This window comes from Vipera berus, assembly GCF_964194415.1.
Source record: "Vipera berus genome assembly, chromosome: 5".
Taxonomy (NCBI): Eukaryota; Metazoa; Chordata; class Lepidosauria; order Squamata; family Viperidae; genus Vipera; species Vipera berus.
The window spans coordinates 72,369,345-72,392,228 of NC_138207.1; the positions used below are offsets into that span (position 1 = coordinate 72,369,345).

Sequence of the window (22,884 nt, forward strand, 5' to 3'; positions counted from 1 at the left end):
TCACTTGGAATTCGCAGTAGTTATACAAACAGGGAATACATTTTTCCAAGAGTTATCTTCATCAGGCTTAAACACAGTAATAAGTTTATTGATTTGTATGAAAAATACTTCACTAAGAAAGTAGACAAACTGCACAGAAATAGTACAAGTGTCATGTGCATAGCAATATAGCTTAAAGCATTCACATATGGCTTTGTTTTAAAAGAAACTGTTAGGAGACCTGGCCCTACACAGACCTATGGTTATACAGTTGACACAAAGTAAACTGCTTCACATCTTTTAGGCACTTGCTAACAACAGTGATCAATCCCTGGAAAAAAAATCTTTAAAAGATCAAGGAAAAATACGGCAATAGCTGTGGATAGCTGAAAACCCTTTTAGTAGTGCATGCACAGAGCTGGAAAATACAATTCCTGTGCAAGATTTTGTAGCAAATAACCAAAGTACAAAAATATGTACACACTTTCATGTTTAAATATATACAAGACAGAAAAGCCCTGAAATTCATTCTCCAATTACAAATATATGCCATGATAGTAGTAACAAACACAAATTAAACTGCAATAGCAACTATTTAATTAAAATTTATACAGATTCATTTTAGGTGCTAACATGAAACTTGATTTAAAAAACATAATTGTAATGCGTTCCTGGATGCTATCACCCAAAAGTTTTCAGTCAGAGGAACATGATTTTGTATTCTTCAATAAGTTATTCTAATGAATTCCAGTCTCGAGTGGCTTCCATCAGATGGCGCTGTCCGTGCCCTACCCAATTGTCCTGATTGTCAAATACCCTCCCACAAAACCAGCAGCTAAATTTAGTTTTCAGCGTATTATCAGAGGTAGTCTTCACAATCTGATAATTATTTTTGCTAGTCTTCTTCAGTGTTAATTTTAAAACAAATCTTTCTTTTACAGGACTTACAGGTTTTAGCATTTTGTGTTTTCTTTGAGTCAGCTCATTAGTAATGAAGAACAAACTGTTGCTATATGGTGGCTCCAGAAGAGCATCTATTGTTCTCTTTGATAGAGAGACCTTTAGAACGTGTCCTTTAAACTTTGCAATAGTTTTCATAACATTTACAACTTCAGGAACATCAGCATCAGGGTGGTTTAGTACAACAACAGGCTGATTTCTCCGGGGGCATTTGACAAGTTGCTTAGAATGAAAAGGAAGTAAATTTAAAATCCTTACAGTATCTTTTGATGCTCTTGGTCTATAAGGGGTTTGAAACAAGGATTCAAATTCATTCACGTCTAGTTGATTTTTTTCTTTGCACTTTCGATGCAATGTTTTCTTTCTAGGAGGTCCCTGAAAGTCATCCTTAGTTTTCCGTTTCAAATTCTTATTCTTCTGTGAAACTGTAGCATAAGAAACTTTAGCATCATTTTGCTTTGAATGATGCTTAACCTTTGAAATTTGTGTTGACATATTCTCTGTTGCTCTTTGATTTTCCAAACTGCTTCCTGTCATAGCAGTTTCTTTTTGAGTTGAATCAAGTGGGGTCTTTTGTGACCACATCTTACCGTCTCTAGAGGAATGTACCAGTCCCACAGAGGAACAAGAATCTTTTGATTTCCCATTTGCTGAAGCATTTGCTGGCATCAAACTACCTGATAAGTATAAGGCATTGCTAGAAGGGCGAGCTGTATTTTTCTGAGTTAGTGCAGGACTATTGCAACACTTCATACTGTTCAACTGCAAAGATGAGACAGTGTTGCTAACTGGTTGGCATTTGTCTGCAGCAGGAAAAGTCTTAATTTTCAAAAAAAGCTTTTGTTGCATTGCTCCATGTTTCTTTGGTTCAGAACTTTGACTATGAGTAGGACCTTGAAAAATACTATGGTTTTGTACAAGAGACTTGTTCGATGACATACATTTAAGAAAAACTGCTTGTCTACCATTGGGCAAAAGTGCATACACAGGTTGTTCCTGTCCGACCTCTGGCTGTTTCACTGACTTTGCACAAGCAACCTTACTGCCTTGAAATCCAGCAAGTATGTTCAAGGAAGAAAGTCCGCTCTCTGGATTTGTAATGTTGTGCTGATCTATTTGTGGAATGGCAATGGATGAAGCATTTACTGCCTCACTACATGTATTAATACTAGAATTTCTTAGGCTTCTAGAATCATTTGTTTGTAGGTCCCTGTCTGAGGATACTGGCTTCTTAGATGCAATTTTCTCTAAAACCTGAGAATTATTTTCAGCAGCATTTGCAGCTGTTCCAAGGGAACCCCTACCAAACGTCAAAATCATTCCAGGTCTTTTATTTAAAAGCAAAGATGCAGTTCTGGTTGTCTGAGCATCTGATGAACTCACTTTTGGAGAAGACCTTCCTGAAATAACTTGTAATCCTTGCTTGCGAGCAAGCTGCAAAGGTACAAAAAATCTTGGAGGAGTTGACTGTAGTACTGTTTTTTTCTGTTCAGGAAAAAATGGACAAATTTTACTAGGGCCATGGATATTATAGCGCATCTTGTCTTTTGCCAACTGTTGTGTTATGATTGAATCTGTCTGATTCTTAAGCAACGCACCAACACTTGTTTTCCCTGATGCTGAATTTATTGCTTCTGTTCTAAGAGGCAAAGGGATTTGTCCCCTGTTCTTCAGGTATACACTTTCATTTCTTGCAGTGTTGTTCATATTCAGCTCTCTCTTAAATTTATCAGAGGAATCAGTTAAACTGCAATAAGGTGATAAATCATTATGTGTAAATGTCCTACAATTTGTATATTTGTTTGAAAAAGATCTGTCATAATTAGTTTTAACATAGTTATTTGACTGAACGATGGTTGGTCTTTTTAAGACCTCTTGTAATGACTGGTTTATTTCAGGTGACAAATAGGTGGATGCCTGCTTGCTTTGAAGGGAGAAAACTGATGTTATTTTAGGCATAAGTGATGAATTTACACAATTAGAATCATTTTCTTGCTTGGATTTTTCAGCTACATGTTCCAACATTTGATTTACTTTAGTATTCAAATACAATTGTCCATCATGATTTTCTAACCAACACTGTTTGTCAATACTGTGAGTGGGTAGGCTGGTTGAGAATACTGGAGTATTATTACCATTTACAAAGCCACCAAAAGGCAAGTGTGATTTTTTGCCTAAATTTAATTCTGTTACTGATTGTGAAAAGCAAGGCATAGATTCACTTGTAGGCTTGCTTTGCAGAGGATACATTTTGTTGTAAGTAAGTTCTTTTGATTTTTCCAAAATGCCTATTTTAGAATAATTATGGAAAGGCAATGGTGCCTGATTGGAAAAATCTGTTGATGAACAATAGAGATTACTGTGTTTATTATTATTGTTTACTTCACCATTCACTACTTTGAATTCTGGAGGAAAAGTTTTTTTCATGGGATCATAATGAAGCGTGTGTGAACCAGAAGGGGATAAAACCTGAGGATGGTCTTGAGGTATACAATTTTTCCATGAAACTGGACTTCTAGTCTTGACCACCAAATCACAAGGAAATGAAGATGTTTCAGGTTTCACCGGCAAACGGTTTGCACATTTTCCTACCATTACAATAGGTGGCACAATATTCTGCGATGCATTGCAACATAACACATTGCCTTCTTGCTTTATTTTTCCTGAAAACTGGTTAGACGATGGAGATGTTGACAAGTGAACAGAATTATTCCTAGGGATTTGATTATTAATTTCATGGGATCTAGCAACTAATGGTAAATTACGGTTGTCAGCTGTCTCTTCTTGGCATTCAGTTGTACCATCTTTAATCCCATCAAACTTATTTCCTCCTGGCAAATTCTGTTTTTCTGTAGGTAGCAATTTTATTACTATATGTTGTTTTCCATCCACCGTTTTGAATCCCAAAAATTTAGCACTGTAGTTTGCAGGAACAGATATTTTATTATTTTTAACCATCAACACTGTAGGACCATGAACTGCTTTTTTCATCAATCCCCGTGTGGAGCCTAGTCCACCTTCTGCTCTGTTGTACTGAATCGCTGGACATGATTTTGTTCCACTATAAACAAGCTTTTCATTCAAAAGAATGTTATGTAGTTCTTTTACAGATTGACCAATTTCTTCAGATTTAGGCAGACTCTCTTTGAAGACTTCGAAAACTTCTTCTTCTTCTTCTTCAGTTCTACAGCCATCAGTAATTTTTTTACGCCTCCACAATGCTTTCCTTGATGCACCAGTTTTGTACCTTTTCAAGATAAGTTTTAGTCCCGTTGAATTCTTCACCCTTTTTTCATTATCATTTGTATTCATTTTATCTTTTGCATAGAGATGGTCTTTGTGCAAGGTAATAATATGTTTCAAAAGGTAGTTTTTCCGTGATGCCATATAGTTACAATACTGACAACTGAAAGGAAATGTGCCAGTGTGTGAAACAGCATGCTTTTGAAACTCCTCTTCTGAAAAACTTACATGATGGCATTTCTCACAATTATACTGTATTTCATTATGCCTATGTATATGTTGAACAAAGGTGCCTACATCTTGGGTTGAAAATCTGCATTTTTCACATTGAAAATTACCATTTACACAATGTTGAGATGTGAAATGTTTTGTTAAGTCCAATAGAGTGTATCGGTGATCATCATTACAGATTTCACATTTTACTAAGGTGCTACGATGCGTTCGGCGATGTTGGTTGAATGACTGAAAGTCATTAGCTGAAAAATTACACATTTCACAGGGGTATGATGGCAATTCTCCCTGGTGTAACAATTGAAAATGTTTCTGTAGATCATTTGGGCTATATCGGATGTTGTTTTGGCATTTTGTACAACTGAAATTCAATATTTTTGCTGTTTTCAAGCCGTCCTCATAATGTAATCCTGATTTGTTATGTGGAATATAAATCTCAGAATAATTTACACTGTTCCCATTCATATCCATTTGAATGAAAGATGCTTCTACAGGTTTTTCTTTACACTGAAATAATTTCATATATTTGTCAATTTCATGTTTAAACATTATTTCATTTGGTATATTTACCCTGGGCAATTCTATTTTCACATTTTTTAGGCCATTGGCAACAATATCTGAAATTGTAGGTTCAAATGTAGACTTTTCAATAGTAATATCAGATGTAGAAACACACAGTCTATCTGACTCATCATCTTGTAATAAGTTGGTCTTCTGAATGCAAAAAAATTGTTCTTGCTCAGATGGCATTTTTTGTAATGTACTATTATTGCAATCTTCGTCTTTTAAGACTCTGAGCTGAATTACTACGAGAGTTCCACAATTTTCTTAACTTGGCATATCTGAAATAAAAATATCAAGTTAATTTGTAAAACTTCTAAAGGAAAGCAGATGCCCAGACTCCCATTTTAGACAGCATATAGTACTGGCAGGAAGCATTACAATACAGGTGTAATGGATATGGCTATAAAAGTTGTTTCTTTTTTAAAAAAATTAACTAGTCTTGTGTTATTAATATGCTCTGATTTCTCTGACTTCATCCTTTATGGCGAAGTTTCAGGACACCAAAAATATTTTTTATCTACTGGTCGTCATCCTACACTCGCTGAGTCATTAAAATTTTTTAGATAGCTGTTCCTCATGCTTGTCAGCTCTTCTGATTGTATACCCTCTTTTGACATAGATACATCAAAAAGTCATTGTTCAGCCACTACTATCATTTTTTCCAAACTAGTTCAGGTCTGCCAATATCTTTTTCATCTAATGTCCCTGACCTTTTTCCTTTAACTTAAAAAATTAAAATCCTAAAATGATCAAATAACTGATTAACCAGATAATCGTCTTTTTATTTCATAATATAATAATGTAACAAATACACTAAATGTTTTGCTAAATGTTTTGAAAGGAGCACTTCTCTTGTTTTAAGATAAAGAAAAGTAATGCCTTATTTTGTTCCCCTTACTATTCTTGTTTTCTTCCTCTGACTTTCATTCACTGACTTCACTACCTTTAGCAGAGTTATTTTGTTTCTTAAAACCATTATTTAATGGTTAATAATAAAACAATTAGCACAGACATCTCTCAGGGCTGTGTGCTATCCCCATTCCTCTTCTCTCTATACCTATGGCTGCATCTCTAAGAATCTTCCTGCTAAAGTACTGAAGTTTCCAGATGATAACCACTGTCATTGGTCTCATTCGAGATGGTCAGGAGTCTACATATAGGCAGGCATTTGAACAAATGGCCCTGTGGTTCAGCCAGAAAAATGTTCAGCCTGGAACTGAACATGCTTAAAACTGTAGAGATGATAGTAGATTTTAGCACGAACCCTCCTATTCCACCATCTCTTACTATATTTCACAGCACGGTATCAACAGTAGAGACCTTCAAGTTTTGGGGTTCTATAATCTCCCAGGATTTGAAATAAGACACCTAATATAGAACCATCATTAAAAAGGCATAACAAAGAATTTTCTTCCTGTGTCAACTCAGAAAGTTCAGACTACTGAAGGAGCAGTCTGACATTTGTACTTCTATAACTGCCTAGTTTGATACAGCAAATAAACAAGACAGGTAAAGACTCCAACAGATGGTTGGACTGCAGAAAAAAACAACTGCAACCAGCCTGCCTTCCATAGAAGACCTGTAGATCATGTGGGTCAGAAGGAGGGCTGAGAAAATGGTTATAGATCCCTCACATCCTGGACAAATAAACTATTCTATTCCTGTTCCTATCCATTCTATTCCTCTCTTGCTCTCTTGCCATTTATTATGCCTAGTGTTGCTTTTCATCAATGCTGCACATTCAAAAAATCCTTTCTCAAAACTTGTATTGTGGGAATCATAGAACAGAAGTGTACAAATATTATCTTGTTATTTTAATAACTTCTTCCTCTATCACATTCAAAATCACAATTTTGTAGCAACTATGGAGTCTCTAAGGGCCACATATACTCTTAGAGCTTCAGGTCTTCTTTATTTTTAATCTGTAAACAATTTGTGATAGGAACTATTAAATATCACCTTTTTAAATGTCACGTAAATAAGAGTTAATAATGCCAGTAGGTCTAGTAAATTAATAAAAATATTTATGAACTAAAATTGTACACTATGCTATAGCTTTATTGCCTGGTCATCAGTATATTGTCACCTACTATGAATAAACACACAAATTATTATTTATAAGCCAGAATTCATATATAAAAAAATTAAAACATAAGCCAGGCATGTTCAATCTGTGGCCCATGGGTCACATGTGGCCCTGGACAGCTAGTAATGCAGCCCAAGATTTTAAACTTTTAACATTATGTGATTTATATACGTTAACAATATTGTGTTTTATATGTGGCCCAAGACAATTCCTCTTCACTCAATGTGGCCCAATCAAGCCAAAAGTTTGGACACCCATGTTTTAAGCTAAATCTCTCAAATCCCATTTTAACTTTTTAAAGTGTAATCAAGTTATAAAACTTACTCTTTAAGAAAAACTACGATGCCATTTTCAATAGCTTGCTCAAGAGGTGAATTTGGAAATCAAGATTCAAAAGAGGTTTTCAATGTACAACATATCCTAAAATAAAGAAAATATTATTTTTAAAACACAAAAGTACTAAAAGTTAGAATTTGAGTCATTTCAGATAGGTCTGTCCTCAATAAATTGGAACAAATTCTGATATCATTTTACTATAAAAGTTGTCATTCTCTATAGTTAAAAAAAGATACAAGAATACTGAAAATAGTTACACTAACTAGTCTTTTTAGCACTGAATAAAATAGTTAGGCTAATTAGTCTTTTAGTCTGTATATGACTAATAATAATATTGCTTCCTTAAAAAGTCAAAACATTTAGTAAAATTAACATTTTATTTAAAATCAGAATATTCTAAATGGTGCATTTAAGTTACAATAGTGTGCATAACAGGATGTGTCAGAATGAACAAGAAAAAATATTTTCTGGGCCAAAATATGAACTGCAAAGACTGGATCACCCTCAAGAATCAAAACTTTTAAAGTTTAAAACAATTTCCAAAATTAGAACAATCTTGACATCCTTACACAAAATAGAATCTAAAAGCTAATTAATAGAAAGAAAATACTTTAATTTTGCAGGAGAAATCTAAGACTTTAATGTTATATGTAATATAATTGATGAAAAAGAAGTGCTCATGTCAACTGATGAATTATTAGTGTAAAATACCCTGTATTTTGAAACTGTTCAAGATTCAGCAAGGAGAGTTTACAATTTTGAAATATAGCAAAATATTATTTGTGCCATTTACATCTTCCATATAATGAGTTTACTTATAAGAATGCCATTTTGGATGCTTTTATTATTATCTTAAATAAAAGCCTATGTATTAGGTTAAGCCTACAACACTAGCTTGAAATGGCAGACTCCCTTTTGCTATAAAAGTATTAAATCAATCATAAACATAACTTCCTTGATCTATTTATTCAATGATGTCTTTCAAGATACGCTACTATACATCATTCTGCCCTGTAATGATGTAGTCATTAACATCATCCTGTTTGCTTTTGGAATGACGCTACTAGTCACTATCTATTTCTGAGCAAGAAATAATTATGGTGTTTGGGTATAAAGCCAACTGAAACAAAATAAGACAATATCAACAATTAAATTACTGACCCCTCACCACCTTACAGGCTTTTCAATGCTGAAAAGCTCCAATATAAAATAAAGAACTCTCTACTCAGAAAACACATGCTATTTGTTTATTACATTTATATTACTCTGCAATCTCAGTGATTTTACAGGAACATATAAATCACTTAAACAAAAGACTAGTAGACTGACTATTCAGTCTGAAGCCATCTATCATTGTAAGTTTTACATGGTGAAGCAAAAAATGGAATTTAGGAAGGCTTGGATAATGTGTTTCAAATTTAATTTCCTAGATAAATTAAAACTTGTAGTGAAAATTCCCCAGTTCTTATAAAATATCTTTTATTTCTTCTTTCATCTGTAGTAACCCTCATGATCTTAAACTCAGGAATCCAGGAACATTCATCTAACAGCTTCATACCAGCACCATTGATTTTTAAATTTTTCCTTCCCATCAGAAAGAACAGCATTATTCCTTTTGAGAGGGTCAACAATAATCTCCACCATAACGCAGAACTCACCAGGTGGCAAAGTTTTCAGGGATATTTTTTTTTTTGTCTCCTCTTTTCAATTTTCCTGTGGTTTTGTCACCTGCACATTCCCTCTCCTCCATCTCTTTGCTCCTTTCTCTCACTGCTCTGATTGCTGGACAAAAGCAGATGCCTGCTATTTCTCTTAGCTTTTTTTTTCTCTCCACCTCTTTTTCTTTGTTCATTAGGTGAGTGAGAGTAAAAAGAAGACATTATTCTGCAATAAAGTACAATCCTCCACCAAGGGATATACTTCCAATTAGACATCGAGAAGACTGCCTATGCATCTTGTTCCTTTCACTAGCCTGAAAGATGGAGGAGAGAAATGATGGGTGCACGCGTGTATTCAATAGAAAAGTTTACTTTACTTGCCAGGGAATAGTGTTTCTATTTCTGAATGGCGAATTGCAAGAACAGTTACCAAGTTAGTTCCCTGGGTCCTTCTAGAATTGGAAAAAGAGGCGTTCTAGATACAAATATGTGTCCATGCGCCCTAAAGTGCCATACTGTGCATAGTCAACCACTTCACCTGCTTGGGGAGGTTCCTTTTCAACTATACTGGAAACAAGTGCATGCAAGTGAGTGCCTTGCGAGGATTGTGTGTGTTTAGCTCCCACTCGGACGCTTTTATCAACGATGTAGCAGGTGAAGAGCACCTCTCAGCATAATGGGGCGAGCACAAGGGCGCCAAGGGAGGTAGGAAAACCCCAACTCAAGTTTCTACAAAGATGTCCGGATGATACCAATGTGAAGAAAAGGACGGCTTCTCAAGCGTTTTCCAGACCACCCGCCTAGAGGCAGGTGAGCCTATGCAAGGGTTGGATGGATGCCCACGGAGGACACCTAATCCTGGATTCACCCACCAAGTGAAGGGGTGGCCGTACGCGCGCGCAGACCCACAAAGTTCGTCGGCCGTTGTTGATGCCCGGTCTTCCGCGCGGCCATGGCTACCCGGGCTGTCACAGAGCACCGCCGCCTTCCTCAAACTCCCACCACGGCGCTGCCAAGCCCTTCCCGAGCCGTCCCCGCTTCCCGGGGGCAGAAATGGGGGGACGCGCCACCAACTTTCCCAACGGCGGCCGAGGGAGGGGATGGCGGAGCGTTGGGACTATTTGATGCCTCAGCCCAGCCAGAGGGCGGGTACCGGGGGTCGCCCCGTCCTGCGAAGAGCCCCTCTCGCTCCGACCGGCGGCGGCGACGGGGGGCGGATGGTCCCCCCCTTCCCCGTCGGGGCGCCCAGGGACTCGCGCCTCCCCCGCGCCCGCTAACCGCTCCGCTCGTCGGGCGCCTCTCATTACCTCGCCCGTCTCCATACTCCGACGAGTCACTATTGGCGGCCATTACACTTTCCATCCGGGGACTGCGGGAATTGCCGAGCTCAGCAATGGAGGGAGGGGTGGGGTGAGAGCGGCGGAGGGATCTGCGCCGCGCATGAGGCCGAGGCCAAGGCCCGGAGAAGCGCGTGGGGACGCGGCCTGGCCCTCCTTCGCCTTTCTGTCTTCTTCGTAGCGCGGCGGTGGGGGTCCTCAGCTTTTTCCCTACGCCGGGAAAGGCGGCCAGGGGGACAGCTGGCACCCGCTGCGCGGAGAGTTTCTAGGAAAGTAAAGAAGGCCGTTGCGCTCATTGCCTTCCCCACCGAGTCCCTCCTCCCTCTCCCCTCCCCCCGCTGGTGTTGGTGTGCGTGAGGGCGCGCGAAGCTCCGGGGATGGCTCGAGCACAATGCACGGTGTAACTCAAGCACAAAAGTACCCTTCGCCCTCACAGCCTCTCCCTCTCGGGGAAACGGCCTGAGGCGCTCTACCTCCCTTAGGAGGCCGGCACACAAAGACAAGACCCTCCAAGAGGAAGCAAACAAGTCGCCCCTGCGCCTTGTCTTCCTTCCATCAAGGAGGAACGCCATCTTTCTTTTGGCTCATCAACCCGTAGCCATTGTCTGAAAGGTGCTTCCTGAGCGCCAGCCACGTAGAGCAGCGTCTTTGGTGCAAAAAAAAAAAATAGGCCCTGTTGGGCTCTTCCAAAGTCCGTCTCTCCCGATCGGGAGACGGGCCAATCTGCAAGCCTTTCCTTGCTGGGAGATCCATGGGTTTGCACAGCCTTTTTAGTGCGAGGCAAGCAAAGGAAAGAAAATGGCCGGGCCCTCCGCCTATGAGTCGATGTCTTTAGACTTGGGGAGAGGAAAGAGGCCTGAAACAATGGCAGAAAGTATCGCGAGCAGAGCGTCTTTGTTTTCAAAATGGTTACAAAGCGGGAAAAGAGAATCAAGATAGGAAGATGTTCTCAGGAATCAATAATGGGAAGTGCAGAACGATGTTGAAAGTTCAGAGCTTTGTACTCCAGCTTACATCAGTGCAGCGTTCAAATATCTTCCATTGGAAGATAAAATCAAGAAAGCTGGAGAGAACAAGGAAGGAAGTTATCAGAGAAAGTCTTTGGGGTACGTGCGGCAGCTTAAAAGACAAAGCAAGTCAGAAGTTTCAGACAAAATGATGAACTCGTTTTTCTGTTCTAGCTCATTGTTTCCCAACCTTCTCAATCTTAAAATGTGTGACTCTCCAGCCATCTTAAGCTTCGCCATGTTGGGAAAGGCTGTTCTAGTCTACTGGAAGAACAGATTTTCCAATTAATTAGGGCTGACGTCAACATTCATCTCTTCCACTTTCTTTTTCATCCTGGTTCTGTGTTCTAATTTTTTAAACCATATCTTACCTTAATATTCAAGGAAGAAGACTATTAAGACACTCATTTGAAAGTTTAATAATCTACAGTCATGTTTCCCAAACTCCTTTTAGGAATCACATTTTAAAGTTTTTATAATGGGCATCATAAATTCTGTGCAATCCCTTCACAATATATATAAATGTAATGCTCACTACATAATTTTTATAGGAATTCTGTTGGATTTAATGACACCTATAAGCTTAAATATATGTCTTAGAGCTGGCCACGAAGTAACATTTAATGCAGATGCTAATAGCCGTCTGCTTTAGATTCCGATCATAAAGATATTTTATAAATATAAAGTAGAATATTAATATTTGTTTTAAAGATAGCTATACATATTTAATAAATAAGTTAGGAACTAAATTAGTTTAACATTTTCTAACATTTAATATATACTTAAATATGCTAAAACAGTATGTTCATATATTAAATATAAACTTTCAAGCAGATAGTTTTGAATTGGCATACCATATATTTATATTAAATGAGTTGATTATTTAAAAATATGTATATCCAATCTTTCTCCATAATTTCAATCAAAGTATTTAAGATTATTGACAAAAATACAGTACAATCAAAATATATTTTGGAACTACCAAAAAACAATAAATGCAGTTAAGTCTTCAAAATATTTTCAGCTCACATTCTTTTGCTAGTATTGACTGGCTAGAAGTGATGTATCAATGTGCATTTTATTGGCCTAGATTGGCATTAGATACAAATTTTATGTAAGTTTTTATTTCACTATCTGAACAGATTAAACAAATTCTTGATCCTTTTTAATGTGTGTCATTAAGATATATAAAATCCCTATGTGTGAAGTAACTCTGAATTTAACCCAATAAAATGTCTTTCATGAGCAGTCCTATTATTAGGAAAAGCTGGGTAGACAAATCAGGTAACACATCTCAGAGAATGAGGAGTTAGAAATTCATACAGCTGTAAAGTCTGGCCATTAGGTCCAATCCCCAGCTCAGAGCAGGAACCCAAATTAAATATCCCTGACTCTATACCTTCTACATGAAGATCTCTGCAAAGAGGAGACCATTACTTTTTCTGTTATCCTGTTAAAAATTCCTGTAAACTTAAAATCCATTGTTTCATGGCCCAAGAGCCTTGGTGGAGCAGTGGGCTAATGCCTCCTTAAGTAACACCAGCTGCCTGCAATTAGTGCAGGTTCGCATCCCACCAGGCTCAAGGTTGACTCAGCCTTCCATCCTTCCGAGGTAGGTAAAATGAGGACCAAGATTGTTGGGGGCAATTAAGCTGACTTTGTAATAATGCCGCTTGGGGGCCCCGAAAGCCCTAATAAGCAGGCATATACATAGAATGAAGGCTATTGCTAAGCACATTGATTTGTGCTTTAGATTGTAAGCCGCCCTGAGTCTTCGGAGAAGGGCGGGATATAAATGGGATTAAAAAAAAAAGCACAAGTGAACAGTTTGATTTTCTGGGTGACACCCTTTCAAATACTTTAAAAGTGCTATAATATCTGCCCTCTATCCTTTTTCAAGGCTAACCATACCTCATTCCTCCAACTCTATTCATTGGAATTGTTCTCTACTCTCCTATTATCCTTTTTACTCTTCTCTGAACCTGTTTCAATTAATCTGGTCATGTCTACAATTGGATTTAATCCCTGAGCTAGGATCTGACCCGCCCAGCATATTCCATATAAACTTCTTTTGATACAACTTGACATTTTATTTGCCTTTGCAGACATCTCACTTCAGTTTTGTACCTTCTGCAAGTCTAACAAGAATTCCCCTCACATTTGTCCAAATCATTAATAAAAGAATTGAACAACAGAGGCCTCAGGACAGAACCTTGAAACACTCTATTCAATAACTCCTCCTGGTAGATGAGGAATAATTACTGAGAGTTCTTTCAATGCGATTTCTGAGCCAGCTATGTAGCCATTTAATTATCATGTCAACCATCTCATGGCTTATTAATCAAAATGTCAAGGAGAATATCAAATATTTTGCTGAAGTCAAGTTATATTTCCAACATTTCCTTGATTTATGAAGGAAGGGACATTAACAATGTTTTTGACTAGGTTTTCTGGCAAGATTTGTTATTGATAAACCTTTCCTGATTTCTGGTAATAACAATGTTTTTAGTGGGTTTCCATACTGATCTTTTTATGCTCTGCTCCAGAATCTTATCAGGTTCAGTGTCAGACTGATCCATTTGTACAGTAATTAGTTAGATCCCTCTTCCTTCCTCTTTTTTTAAAATAGGGACATTTGTTATCCACCAATGATAGGATACTTCACCAGTGCTATAGAATTTCTCACAGGTAAAACACAAGAGTATAGCCAGGCAATCAATTAGTTCCTTCAGAATCCTGCAGTGCAATTCATTTCATCCCAAAAATGTAAGTATATTTGAAGTAAACATTCCCTAACCAAGTTTCTATCAAACATATGTCAATTCTGTCTTTTCATTCATACTCACCATTTTCTGATGGAAAATATATATTCTTTCTAGAAAAAAATGGGGGGAAAAACAGTAGTGGGCTAATTCTTTTTTACTGTTGGAATTTTGTTTTCTTCATTAAAAGAAATGCAGACCAATTCCTTTCAAATTTTAACTAATATATACTTAAGTTCCCCCTAGTAAACACTGATTTTTAAAAATATATTTTTGTTTTATAGAATTCACTGTTATTCACTGTTACCTCAGATTCTGCAGTAATTGTGTTTTTATAAAGTTTTATTTGAGGGGGCTCTTAATTTACCTCTTAATATCCAATAAATTATATGTTATTAATATGCTACTGTTAACATTTTCTAATATTTCATTCTTTTTAGTATGTTAAAGACTGCACTTAAAACACTTTTGATACTCTTTTCCCTTGATTCTCATTTTTTAATATTTTATAACTTTAGATTTATATAAAATATTGGTTTTGATAATAAGCTTCAATTTGAATCTAAACTTCTTCTTTTTTCAGGTCTTTCCTCGGCAAATCTCCATCTGTCTTCCATTTTGTTTCTTTATGGGAATTTGATTTGGTATCCCATTTTTAGGAACTCCCATTTGTAGCTCCTTTTCAGTTTTCCTGCCATTCCCCTACATATTATTCCTTTGGAATTTGATAAAATCAATTTTTATAAAATCTCAGATATGCATTTAATTCTCAACTTTACCTTCAGTTAAAAGGTGCAGCATTGTGTGGCCATTTTCACTCAATATATTTTTTCTCAACTAATTTTTCCTTCTAGATTAGTATCAAATCAAGGATAGCTGATTCTCTTGGGCTTCCCACCATTCTCTGACAGAGAAAGCTCTAAGTAGGACATTTTAGAAATTTGGTAGAAGAACCATGCTTAGCAGATACAAAGGCAATTAAATCACTACAACTTAATAACTTCTTTGAAGGATTTGTAGGTTGCTTTTGAAACCTATAATTCTCAAGTTCTCCCTAGCATTAGAGATATCAAGACAGTGGCGTAGCGTGGGTTGTCAGCACCCGGGGCAAGGCAAGTAATTTGCGCCCCCCCTCCACAGTGGGCGGCGACCCGGCGGCTCAGATCGGATTCGCACAGCCAGCACTGCAGTGAGAGAGAGTGAGTGAGCCAGGCAGGGGCAGAGAGCTGCGAGTGCGAGCGCGCCCCCCCAGATGTTGCGCCCGGTGCGGCCGGCCCCCCCTGCACCCCCCACGCTACGCCACTGTATCAAGAGAAGTATTACTTCTGTTCATACCTCTACTTATTTTATCCTGGATGAGTGAATACTTTTCACTCTTTTTTTCTGCAAACAAATTGTATCTCTCTGTTGCAGTATTCTAGTCACTGGAATCAATCCACTTAGTCTCTATTACATCTTTTAAACCATACTTGACTTCCTTTCCTCTATCCCATAGATTCATGCTTTAGATACTAGAACACCATGTGCTACATCGCCTGTTTTTTCTCCATCACTCAGGGGAGTGAGGGATTTTGTCCCCTCTCCAATATTGAATTACTAGCTTTCAAATATAAAAGGAAGGATATTAGTTTGTATTGCACCAGAAAGAGCATCTTTCTTGCTATTCAAATTTTGAGTGCTTACCAAAATTTCAGTAATTCAGCCCCAAGTACTTTGTTTTTCCTTCATGGTTTTACATTACTTTAAAATCATAAGTTTTATTGCTATTTCATGACTAGATTTCAAACTATGTTAGTCTAATCCAAAGGTTTGTGTACAAATGATAAAACTGTTTAATCCTTTCTTTTGTAGTAGCAAAAGACTTTGATATATATCATAAACCAATTTTGCAATTTGTCCATTTGCAAGCTTTTTATCATATCCTATAAGAGAGGAAACTGCTGCAAAAATACAGAACCAAAGTCCAGAGTTGAATGTATCTTTGTGCTTATTTATGCCTTCCTTCCTCTTGGTTTTTTTTTAAACTGCATGCTTATTAAAATATGCTAATGTCACATACACAGAACTCTTTTCTTATTCCACATTAATTCTGAATAACTGCCATCTGATCTTTTTGACTTTGTAATAACTAGAATCAAGTGGAATACTTGATTAAACCTTCTGCATCATCCATAAACAGCTTTCAACAGGTAGAAGAATATCTTCTATCACCTTGCTTATTCATCCTTGTAGGAGGAACGAATAAAAACTGAAGAGCTATGCTGAATCAGACCAAAGACCTATTTAGTATTCAAAAGCAGACTTCCTCAGATACTAGAAATAAAATATAGAAAGTGTAATTAGTAATTACTCATAACCTTATCTTCCATGCATCTGTCTAATCCCGTTTTATTTCCAAGCTGGTACTCCACTTCATTTTATGGTAGCAGATTTCACAGTTTAACAATGCACTATATGAAAGAAATACTACGAGGCTTCCAGTTTGCCAAGTCAGCCGACATAGACATCTGGAGGACGGCTCTCGTCTTCCACATCCAGTTTCGCATTGCTGGGGGGTCCTAAAAGGGCCAAAGAGCCACCTTGGAGGGGCGACCAGATAGAAGAGGCTTTTGCAGAAACATGGGGGAGCTGCAACCCCGTTAGTGCCTGCATTCCCTTCGTACCGGCGGACAAGACTGGCCATAGTAATATGGCCAGTTACTAGGCTGCAGACAGCCGAAGTCAAACTTACCATAAGGCAACATTAAAGCAGCATGGAAGAGACGGGGTAAGATTCCTCTCTTATACCTTAATCATCTTCTTTTCACCTAAATAAGCTTCTAAGTACCTTCCCCCCGTGGAGAGGGAGGGGGGAATTCAACCGTCCCTTCAAATAAGCGGCAAGCAAGCCCAGGGGTGTTTTAAAAAAAAACATTGAAAAAAGAAACGGACTAAAAGAAAAGAATTTTCAAAGTACTTGGGGGACACCCAGTGGCTAAACCTGAAATTGCAATCTGACTTTCTCTTTAAAAAAAATCAAGAAAATATTTAAGAAAAACAAGATAAGATTAACCTTGAACACCAGATGTGAAACTTCACTATGGAAGAGTTTCAAAAACAAATCTATGCTATGTGGGAAATATCTTACCAAACTTACCAGTTCCCTTTCTTCAGCTGGCGATGAAATAAGAGCTTTTGGAAAAGAACTAGAAAGCATCTCGAAGAAACAAACTCAAACTGTGACTACAACTAATATTTTATTGGGACAGAACTTAACAGAAGAAATTGTTGTGATTCAGGGCCAGCCTGTGGGTCCGGCAGCCGGCTCGGATGTCTCGGATGACTCAGACGAGGGGGAGGAGGAGGGTGTTGAAGACGAACGTGCTGATGATGGCTTGGAGGCTTCGCAGAGCCCCCAGCCAGGGCCCTCTTCTCAGCTGCGCGAGCCCGACAGTGCGGATGATGATGACCCACAGCTGGCCCTGTTCAAGGACGCCCGACGCAGGAGGCAGTCAAGCAGGAACAAGCAGAGAAAGGCTGTGGGACTCCTCAGAAGGAGGCACAGGGAGGCCACGCCCTGAACTCTAATAAAGGGAGTGTTTGGGGAAGGGCTGGTTGCTGAAAGCAACCGCTCCGTTTGAGGATCACAGTTCCAATGTTTTGTTTCTTGTTCTGTTGTTTGTGTAATAAATCTTGGCAGACGCCTTCCAGCTTCAGACGCTCTCCAGCCTCTGCCGTTTGTACAGGGGTTGCCTTTCTGCAAGGCCGGTAGCAGGCTGGTTCAGAACAGAAATTGAACAATCAAATACATTGGCAGAAGAATTAAATATTCAACAAATACAGACTTTTGAAGATTATAATGAAAAAAAGTTGGAAAAAATCTATTCAGACCAGGACAATTATATCAAGAGGCGAAAATAATGAGAAGATTTGGTGCTGTTAACAGACTCCTCACTCCTTCAAAAGTGGACAGTGGAGGGCCACTTCAATATGATATAACAATACAAGAATGGTTTGATGATCCTGAGGCAAAGAAGTGAAAAATGACATGGCAAAGGAAGAAAGCAAGAATAAGATTGAAGAAATATGGACATTCTTAAGAGGCCTGAAATAGATAATACCAAAATAGACAGGATTGTACTTGGATTATGAGAGATTGTTTTGATGAGTACATAAAAATACTAATTAAAAAAAAAAAATAAAACACAGATGTATGAATACTAACATTGAAATATTGAGTTCCTTAAATGATATGGATTAAGATGTATATATGTTAAAAATGATAGAATGTAACTAATATACTTGGATGTAGTGAAATGAGAGGATGTATTAAATGTTGAAACGGAAGAAATTTTGGTTAATTTTTAATATGTGGAAACTATAAGTGAGAAATAAGAATATTATATTGTCTTCCTCCTCTTTCTCCTCCTTGCAATTGGTATTCTAATGACTGCTATTCTAATATTGTTCTACTAATATTGATATGGAAATGAGATAAATAAGAAATGTATTACATTACTAGGTATTGGAGAAAATTGTGTAAAGGAAAAGGAGGTTATTTAGCAATATGAAAATGAGAAATTTTAAACGTTTAATTTTAATATCAATGTAAAATTAAAGCTAGAAAAATATATAAGGTGTTTGATGTTTTAAAGATGGAATGTTAAAATATAAAATATACTAAAGTATTGATAAATATAAGAAAACTATTAAATGACTGATGTATAGCAATGAGAAGTATGTTAATTTAGATAAGAGATAGTATGTATTAAAGGAAAAAAGAGAGAGGAAGTATTGGTTACAACAATTTGGAGATTTGTAATAATATGTATTTGTCTGAAATGGAACTATTGTAACCCAGACACCACGTTGCTTTTTAAATATACTATTGTAATATTGGAAAACTAATAATAAAAAGAAAGAAATACTACAAAAGAAGAGGAAACTTTTTTCCTGCTTTTCCCAATTGAGCTCTGCAGCATTTTGTTTATTTACAAGAAGATACTTCAGTGTTCATGAAAGCACAAATGTAACACATACCTGCAGTTCTTTAAAGAAGTGACTTCCAACCTTTTCTATACCCCGCACCCGTAGAACACTTCTGATATATTCTCGCATCCCTTACAAAAGTTCAAAATAATGGCAACAAATTATACATACTGTATATACTATAATTTTGAAAACCCAAGTTTTCACACCCTCTGGAATATCGTTTCACACCCCCAGGGGGTGCAAGCACCCCTGCTTGGGAACCCCTGTTTTAAAGCAACTGTTTCTTTCCCTGGGATATATATAGTAATTATTACCTTAAAAAACTTCAGTGGTTCTAAAGGTGAAGATAAAGGTTTCCCCTGTCCAATAGTTTCCAACTCTAGGGGGCAGTGCTCATCTCCATTTCTTACCAGAGGGAGGAAGCATTGTCAGTTGACACTTCTATGGTCATGTGGCCATCGTGACTATCCACCAAGGCACACAATGATGTTACCTTCCAGCTGAAGTACTTATTTATCTACTTGCATTTGCATGCTTTCAAACTGCTAGGTGGGCAGGAGCTGGGGCAAGTAACATAAGCTCACCTCATCGTGCAGCACTAGGGTCTTTAATCACTGAGCCACTGCGCCCCCCCCCCCGCCCTCCAGTGGTTCTGCAGATTTGCAAAGAAGTGCTACATTTGTACCACCATAACTTTTGAAATGCCTCTGGAAATGAATTGTTTATAATATATGTAACACTAAAACAGTCATACCTCCAAATGTTATAGTTTGGTCATTATGAAATCAATTGTTTTGTGTGTTTCCATGTTCAATCATTTTACTGAACATTTACATAGAATGGGATTATTGGCTTGTCTTGCATGATTCATGATCACTGGACTTGTTTTTCTATAAATCATATAAAACAAAAAACAGAATAAAGCGGGATATACAAATGGAAAATATTTAATTTGCTTGTACCTTCATTGAATTGATACCTTCTAAAACGTATCAATTGTCAAGTTTCTGACGTATGGGCTTTTCAAGTGACTCTGAGGCATTGTTTACCTTAAAAGTCCTTTATTAGCCTAATACACCGGAAAATGCTTGCTCGAAGGAAGTTGGAATCTGAAATCTCCGCCCCTTGCACAATATATTAAAACACAATTCTCCACCTTTCTAATTTTGTCATTAAATTAATTCTCCAGTTAATTTAAAGAATCAGTTTCCCTTTCGTTAGAAAACCCGCCAAGGTCTTATCTTCTCTAGTTAGAGATGGCCTTGAAAGGTGCAATCCTACTCATCTCCCCTCCCAACCTTAAACTAAATCTCTTAAGCAATACACAAGCTTAACATATGAAATGGCTACTTCTTCATCTCTTCTCAAGCAATAACATTCGATGTTAGCAGCGTTGACATCAATATATTTTATTTCTAGTCTTATACATAATAACAAAAATAAAATTATGGATGTATCAATTGATTCATATGGCAGCATCATGCTGTAACCTGATTATAGGCCAAGTTAGTATAAGATAGAAAGATGTCCACAATTGAACATGCGTTGAATCAGAATACATTTATAAATTAAGTGTATTAAAGTCATTTATAAATTAAGTGTATTAAAGTAAATAAGGAAATGATAAACATTAGCTAAAACAGCAACTTTAAAATTTAACTTCTTCCTTTTAAATTGATCAAATTAAGACATTTTGTGAAATAACAAATGTAGATTTTTAAAAATCTAATAAAGTGGAATACAGTCCAAAAAACCTAATGCCATACTAATTTGTTATAACCACAGCACAAAGTGTTCATGATTTTATTGCAGAAAGTGTTACGTAATTTCAATATTTTATTTTTCCTGAGCTTGTATTTATCATTTCCACCCCAATGACATTCCAACACAGAGTACTGTAACTTTTCATAGACCTTCATCTTTGTTGCTATGTACTTACTAGTCTAACATACCAAAATATACTTTTTGCTGCAAATCACTGAGAAAAGAATTTGTATGCAGATGGTAGTTCTCCGCTAATCTTGTTCATGACAGTTTTCCAACTCCTTCAACTACTCCTCCAATCCTAGGCTCAGGATTCTGATGAAAAAAGATAGTTCATATCAGCATATGGATCAGTGTTTCTCAGCCTTGGCAACTTTAAGATGTGTGGACTTCAATTCCCAGAATTCCCCAGCCAACCGTGGCCTCTTAAAATTGCCAAGATTAAGAATGCTTTGCATTAAGACTCATTAACTGCACAGGGACCTACATCCATGTGAGTGTGTGCTAGGTGAAGGTTGTAATCCTGGGTACACCTTAATTTCGGAGTAATCTCTACTAAACTCAGGCTTACTGTACTTCTAAGTAGCCAACTGTTTTCATTACCTCTTGTGCATAACCTGGCAAGCAACATACAACATTTGTAGTCATTTAGTTTGCTTTGAGGAATACACAGGATTCACATATAACAATAAGACGTATTGTGACTTGACAGTTATGACAACTAAATGTTTATGATTTGTGTGAATCCGATATTTATGGTTTGTAAACCCCAATTTATGGCTTAGCAAATTGTGTAAATTCAAGCTATAGCAGTTTATTTTTTAAAAAAAAACTATGGTTAATGAAAACACAGCTGTGTGCAATGTGTGAAAAGCAGCAACTATGGCATATAGGCCTAATATTAGCAGCAGCAGTGATAAAATAATATGACACTAAAAGACAAAAAAAATGTACCAGCTGTGTCCAGGCAGATGTCTTAGCACTTAGCTCTTAACTCTGCATGATGAAATTAATCAAATAATTTAAAAAGATAAGTCCACTGAAATGCAATTAAAAAAAATTAAGTTCCGTTAATACAGCCTCAGTACAACAGACTCTACCAAGTAATCGTTTTTTGGAAGAGACCAAAAACTAGAGAGAAGCTGAAGAGGTACTGCTGTAACCGATTACAGAAGATGAAGCTTATTTTATAATCATTCAGTACATCACATAGTCTTCTATATTTGCTACTACATTATACTGGCAAAGAACACTCCAGATGAGGAAATCGGGGAAATGGTTAAGAAGAAAGGTTGGACCTCAGGCAAGTAACATTCTGTGCTATTAATTAAAGCAGAGATATCTTTTTCCAGGCTAAAAAAAAAGCTGAGCTTGAAAAAAGATGCAGCTGCTATGAGTCAGTTCATTAAACCAGGTCCATCTTCTTTTATTTTCACATGGAAACCGGAAAAAGGTTGTGAGTTTGAGTCATAACAAGAACATTCATGCACATTTTGAAGCATTCCTTCCAGATTATTTTTCAAAATTGCACAGCCTCACTCTGCATCACAACCATTTTCAACCTATAGTCCCTCAAAACCTTTGAAGCTGACTGTCAATCATCTTCACCTGTCTGACATTTGATACTTCAACAGCATCTGGAATTGCAATCCTGATTATAAAATAGCTGCAAAGGGAACTACACGGCTGCAAATTGGTTGTTCCTTTTAGTTTCTGTTTTAAAAGTCAGTGTGAAGAAACGGAATGGCTAAAATGTCAGCATTATTGCAACAGAGGCGACTGAAGCTGGGCTGAAATTCACAAGAGTTCTGTTTATTTCCCCCATTCACTGGAAAGGGCCAACTCCTGCAGGGTAGAAGGTTGGATGAGGCAAGAGTTCAGATCAGTGGAGAAAGATGTCTTCCAGCTCAGCATTTCCAAGGAGAATGCTAATTTTGATTGTGCTAGTTCTGAAGTGGTTTCAAGTCCCTGGGAATAACACTATTC

At 37.3% G+C, this 22,884-nt stretch overlaps 1 protein-coding gene across 2 annotated transcripts; it reads right to left on the reverse strand.

The window, feature by feature from the left end:
• Positions 1 to 61: 61 nt before the first annotated feature.
• On the reverse strand, positions 62 to 10,650 carry ZNF518A (zinc finger protein 518A). 2 transcript variants are annotated; one of them, XM_081328878.1, is made up of 3 exons: positions 10,365 to 10,650; positions 7,388 to 7,483; positions 62 to 5,255 (listed from the first exon to the last, which is right to left on the reverse strand). In XM_081328878.1, exon 3 carries the CDS (start codon positions 5,161 to 5,163, stop codon positions 712 to 714), a length of 4,452 nt encoding a protein of 1,483 aa, XP_081185004.1. In that variant the 5' UTR covers positions 5,164 to 5,255; positions 7,388 to 7,483; positions 10,365 to 10,650; the 3' UTR covers positions 62 to 711. The 2 variants fall into 2 exon arrangements, with proteins under 2 accessions (XP_081185004.1, XP_081185005.1); XM_081328879.1 differs by lacking the exon at positions 10,365 to 10,650 and adding an exon at positions 9,930 to 10,027.
• Between the last annotated feature and the right edge of the window lie 12,234 nt (positions 10,651 to 22,884).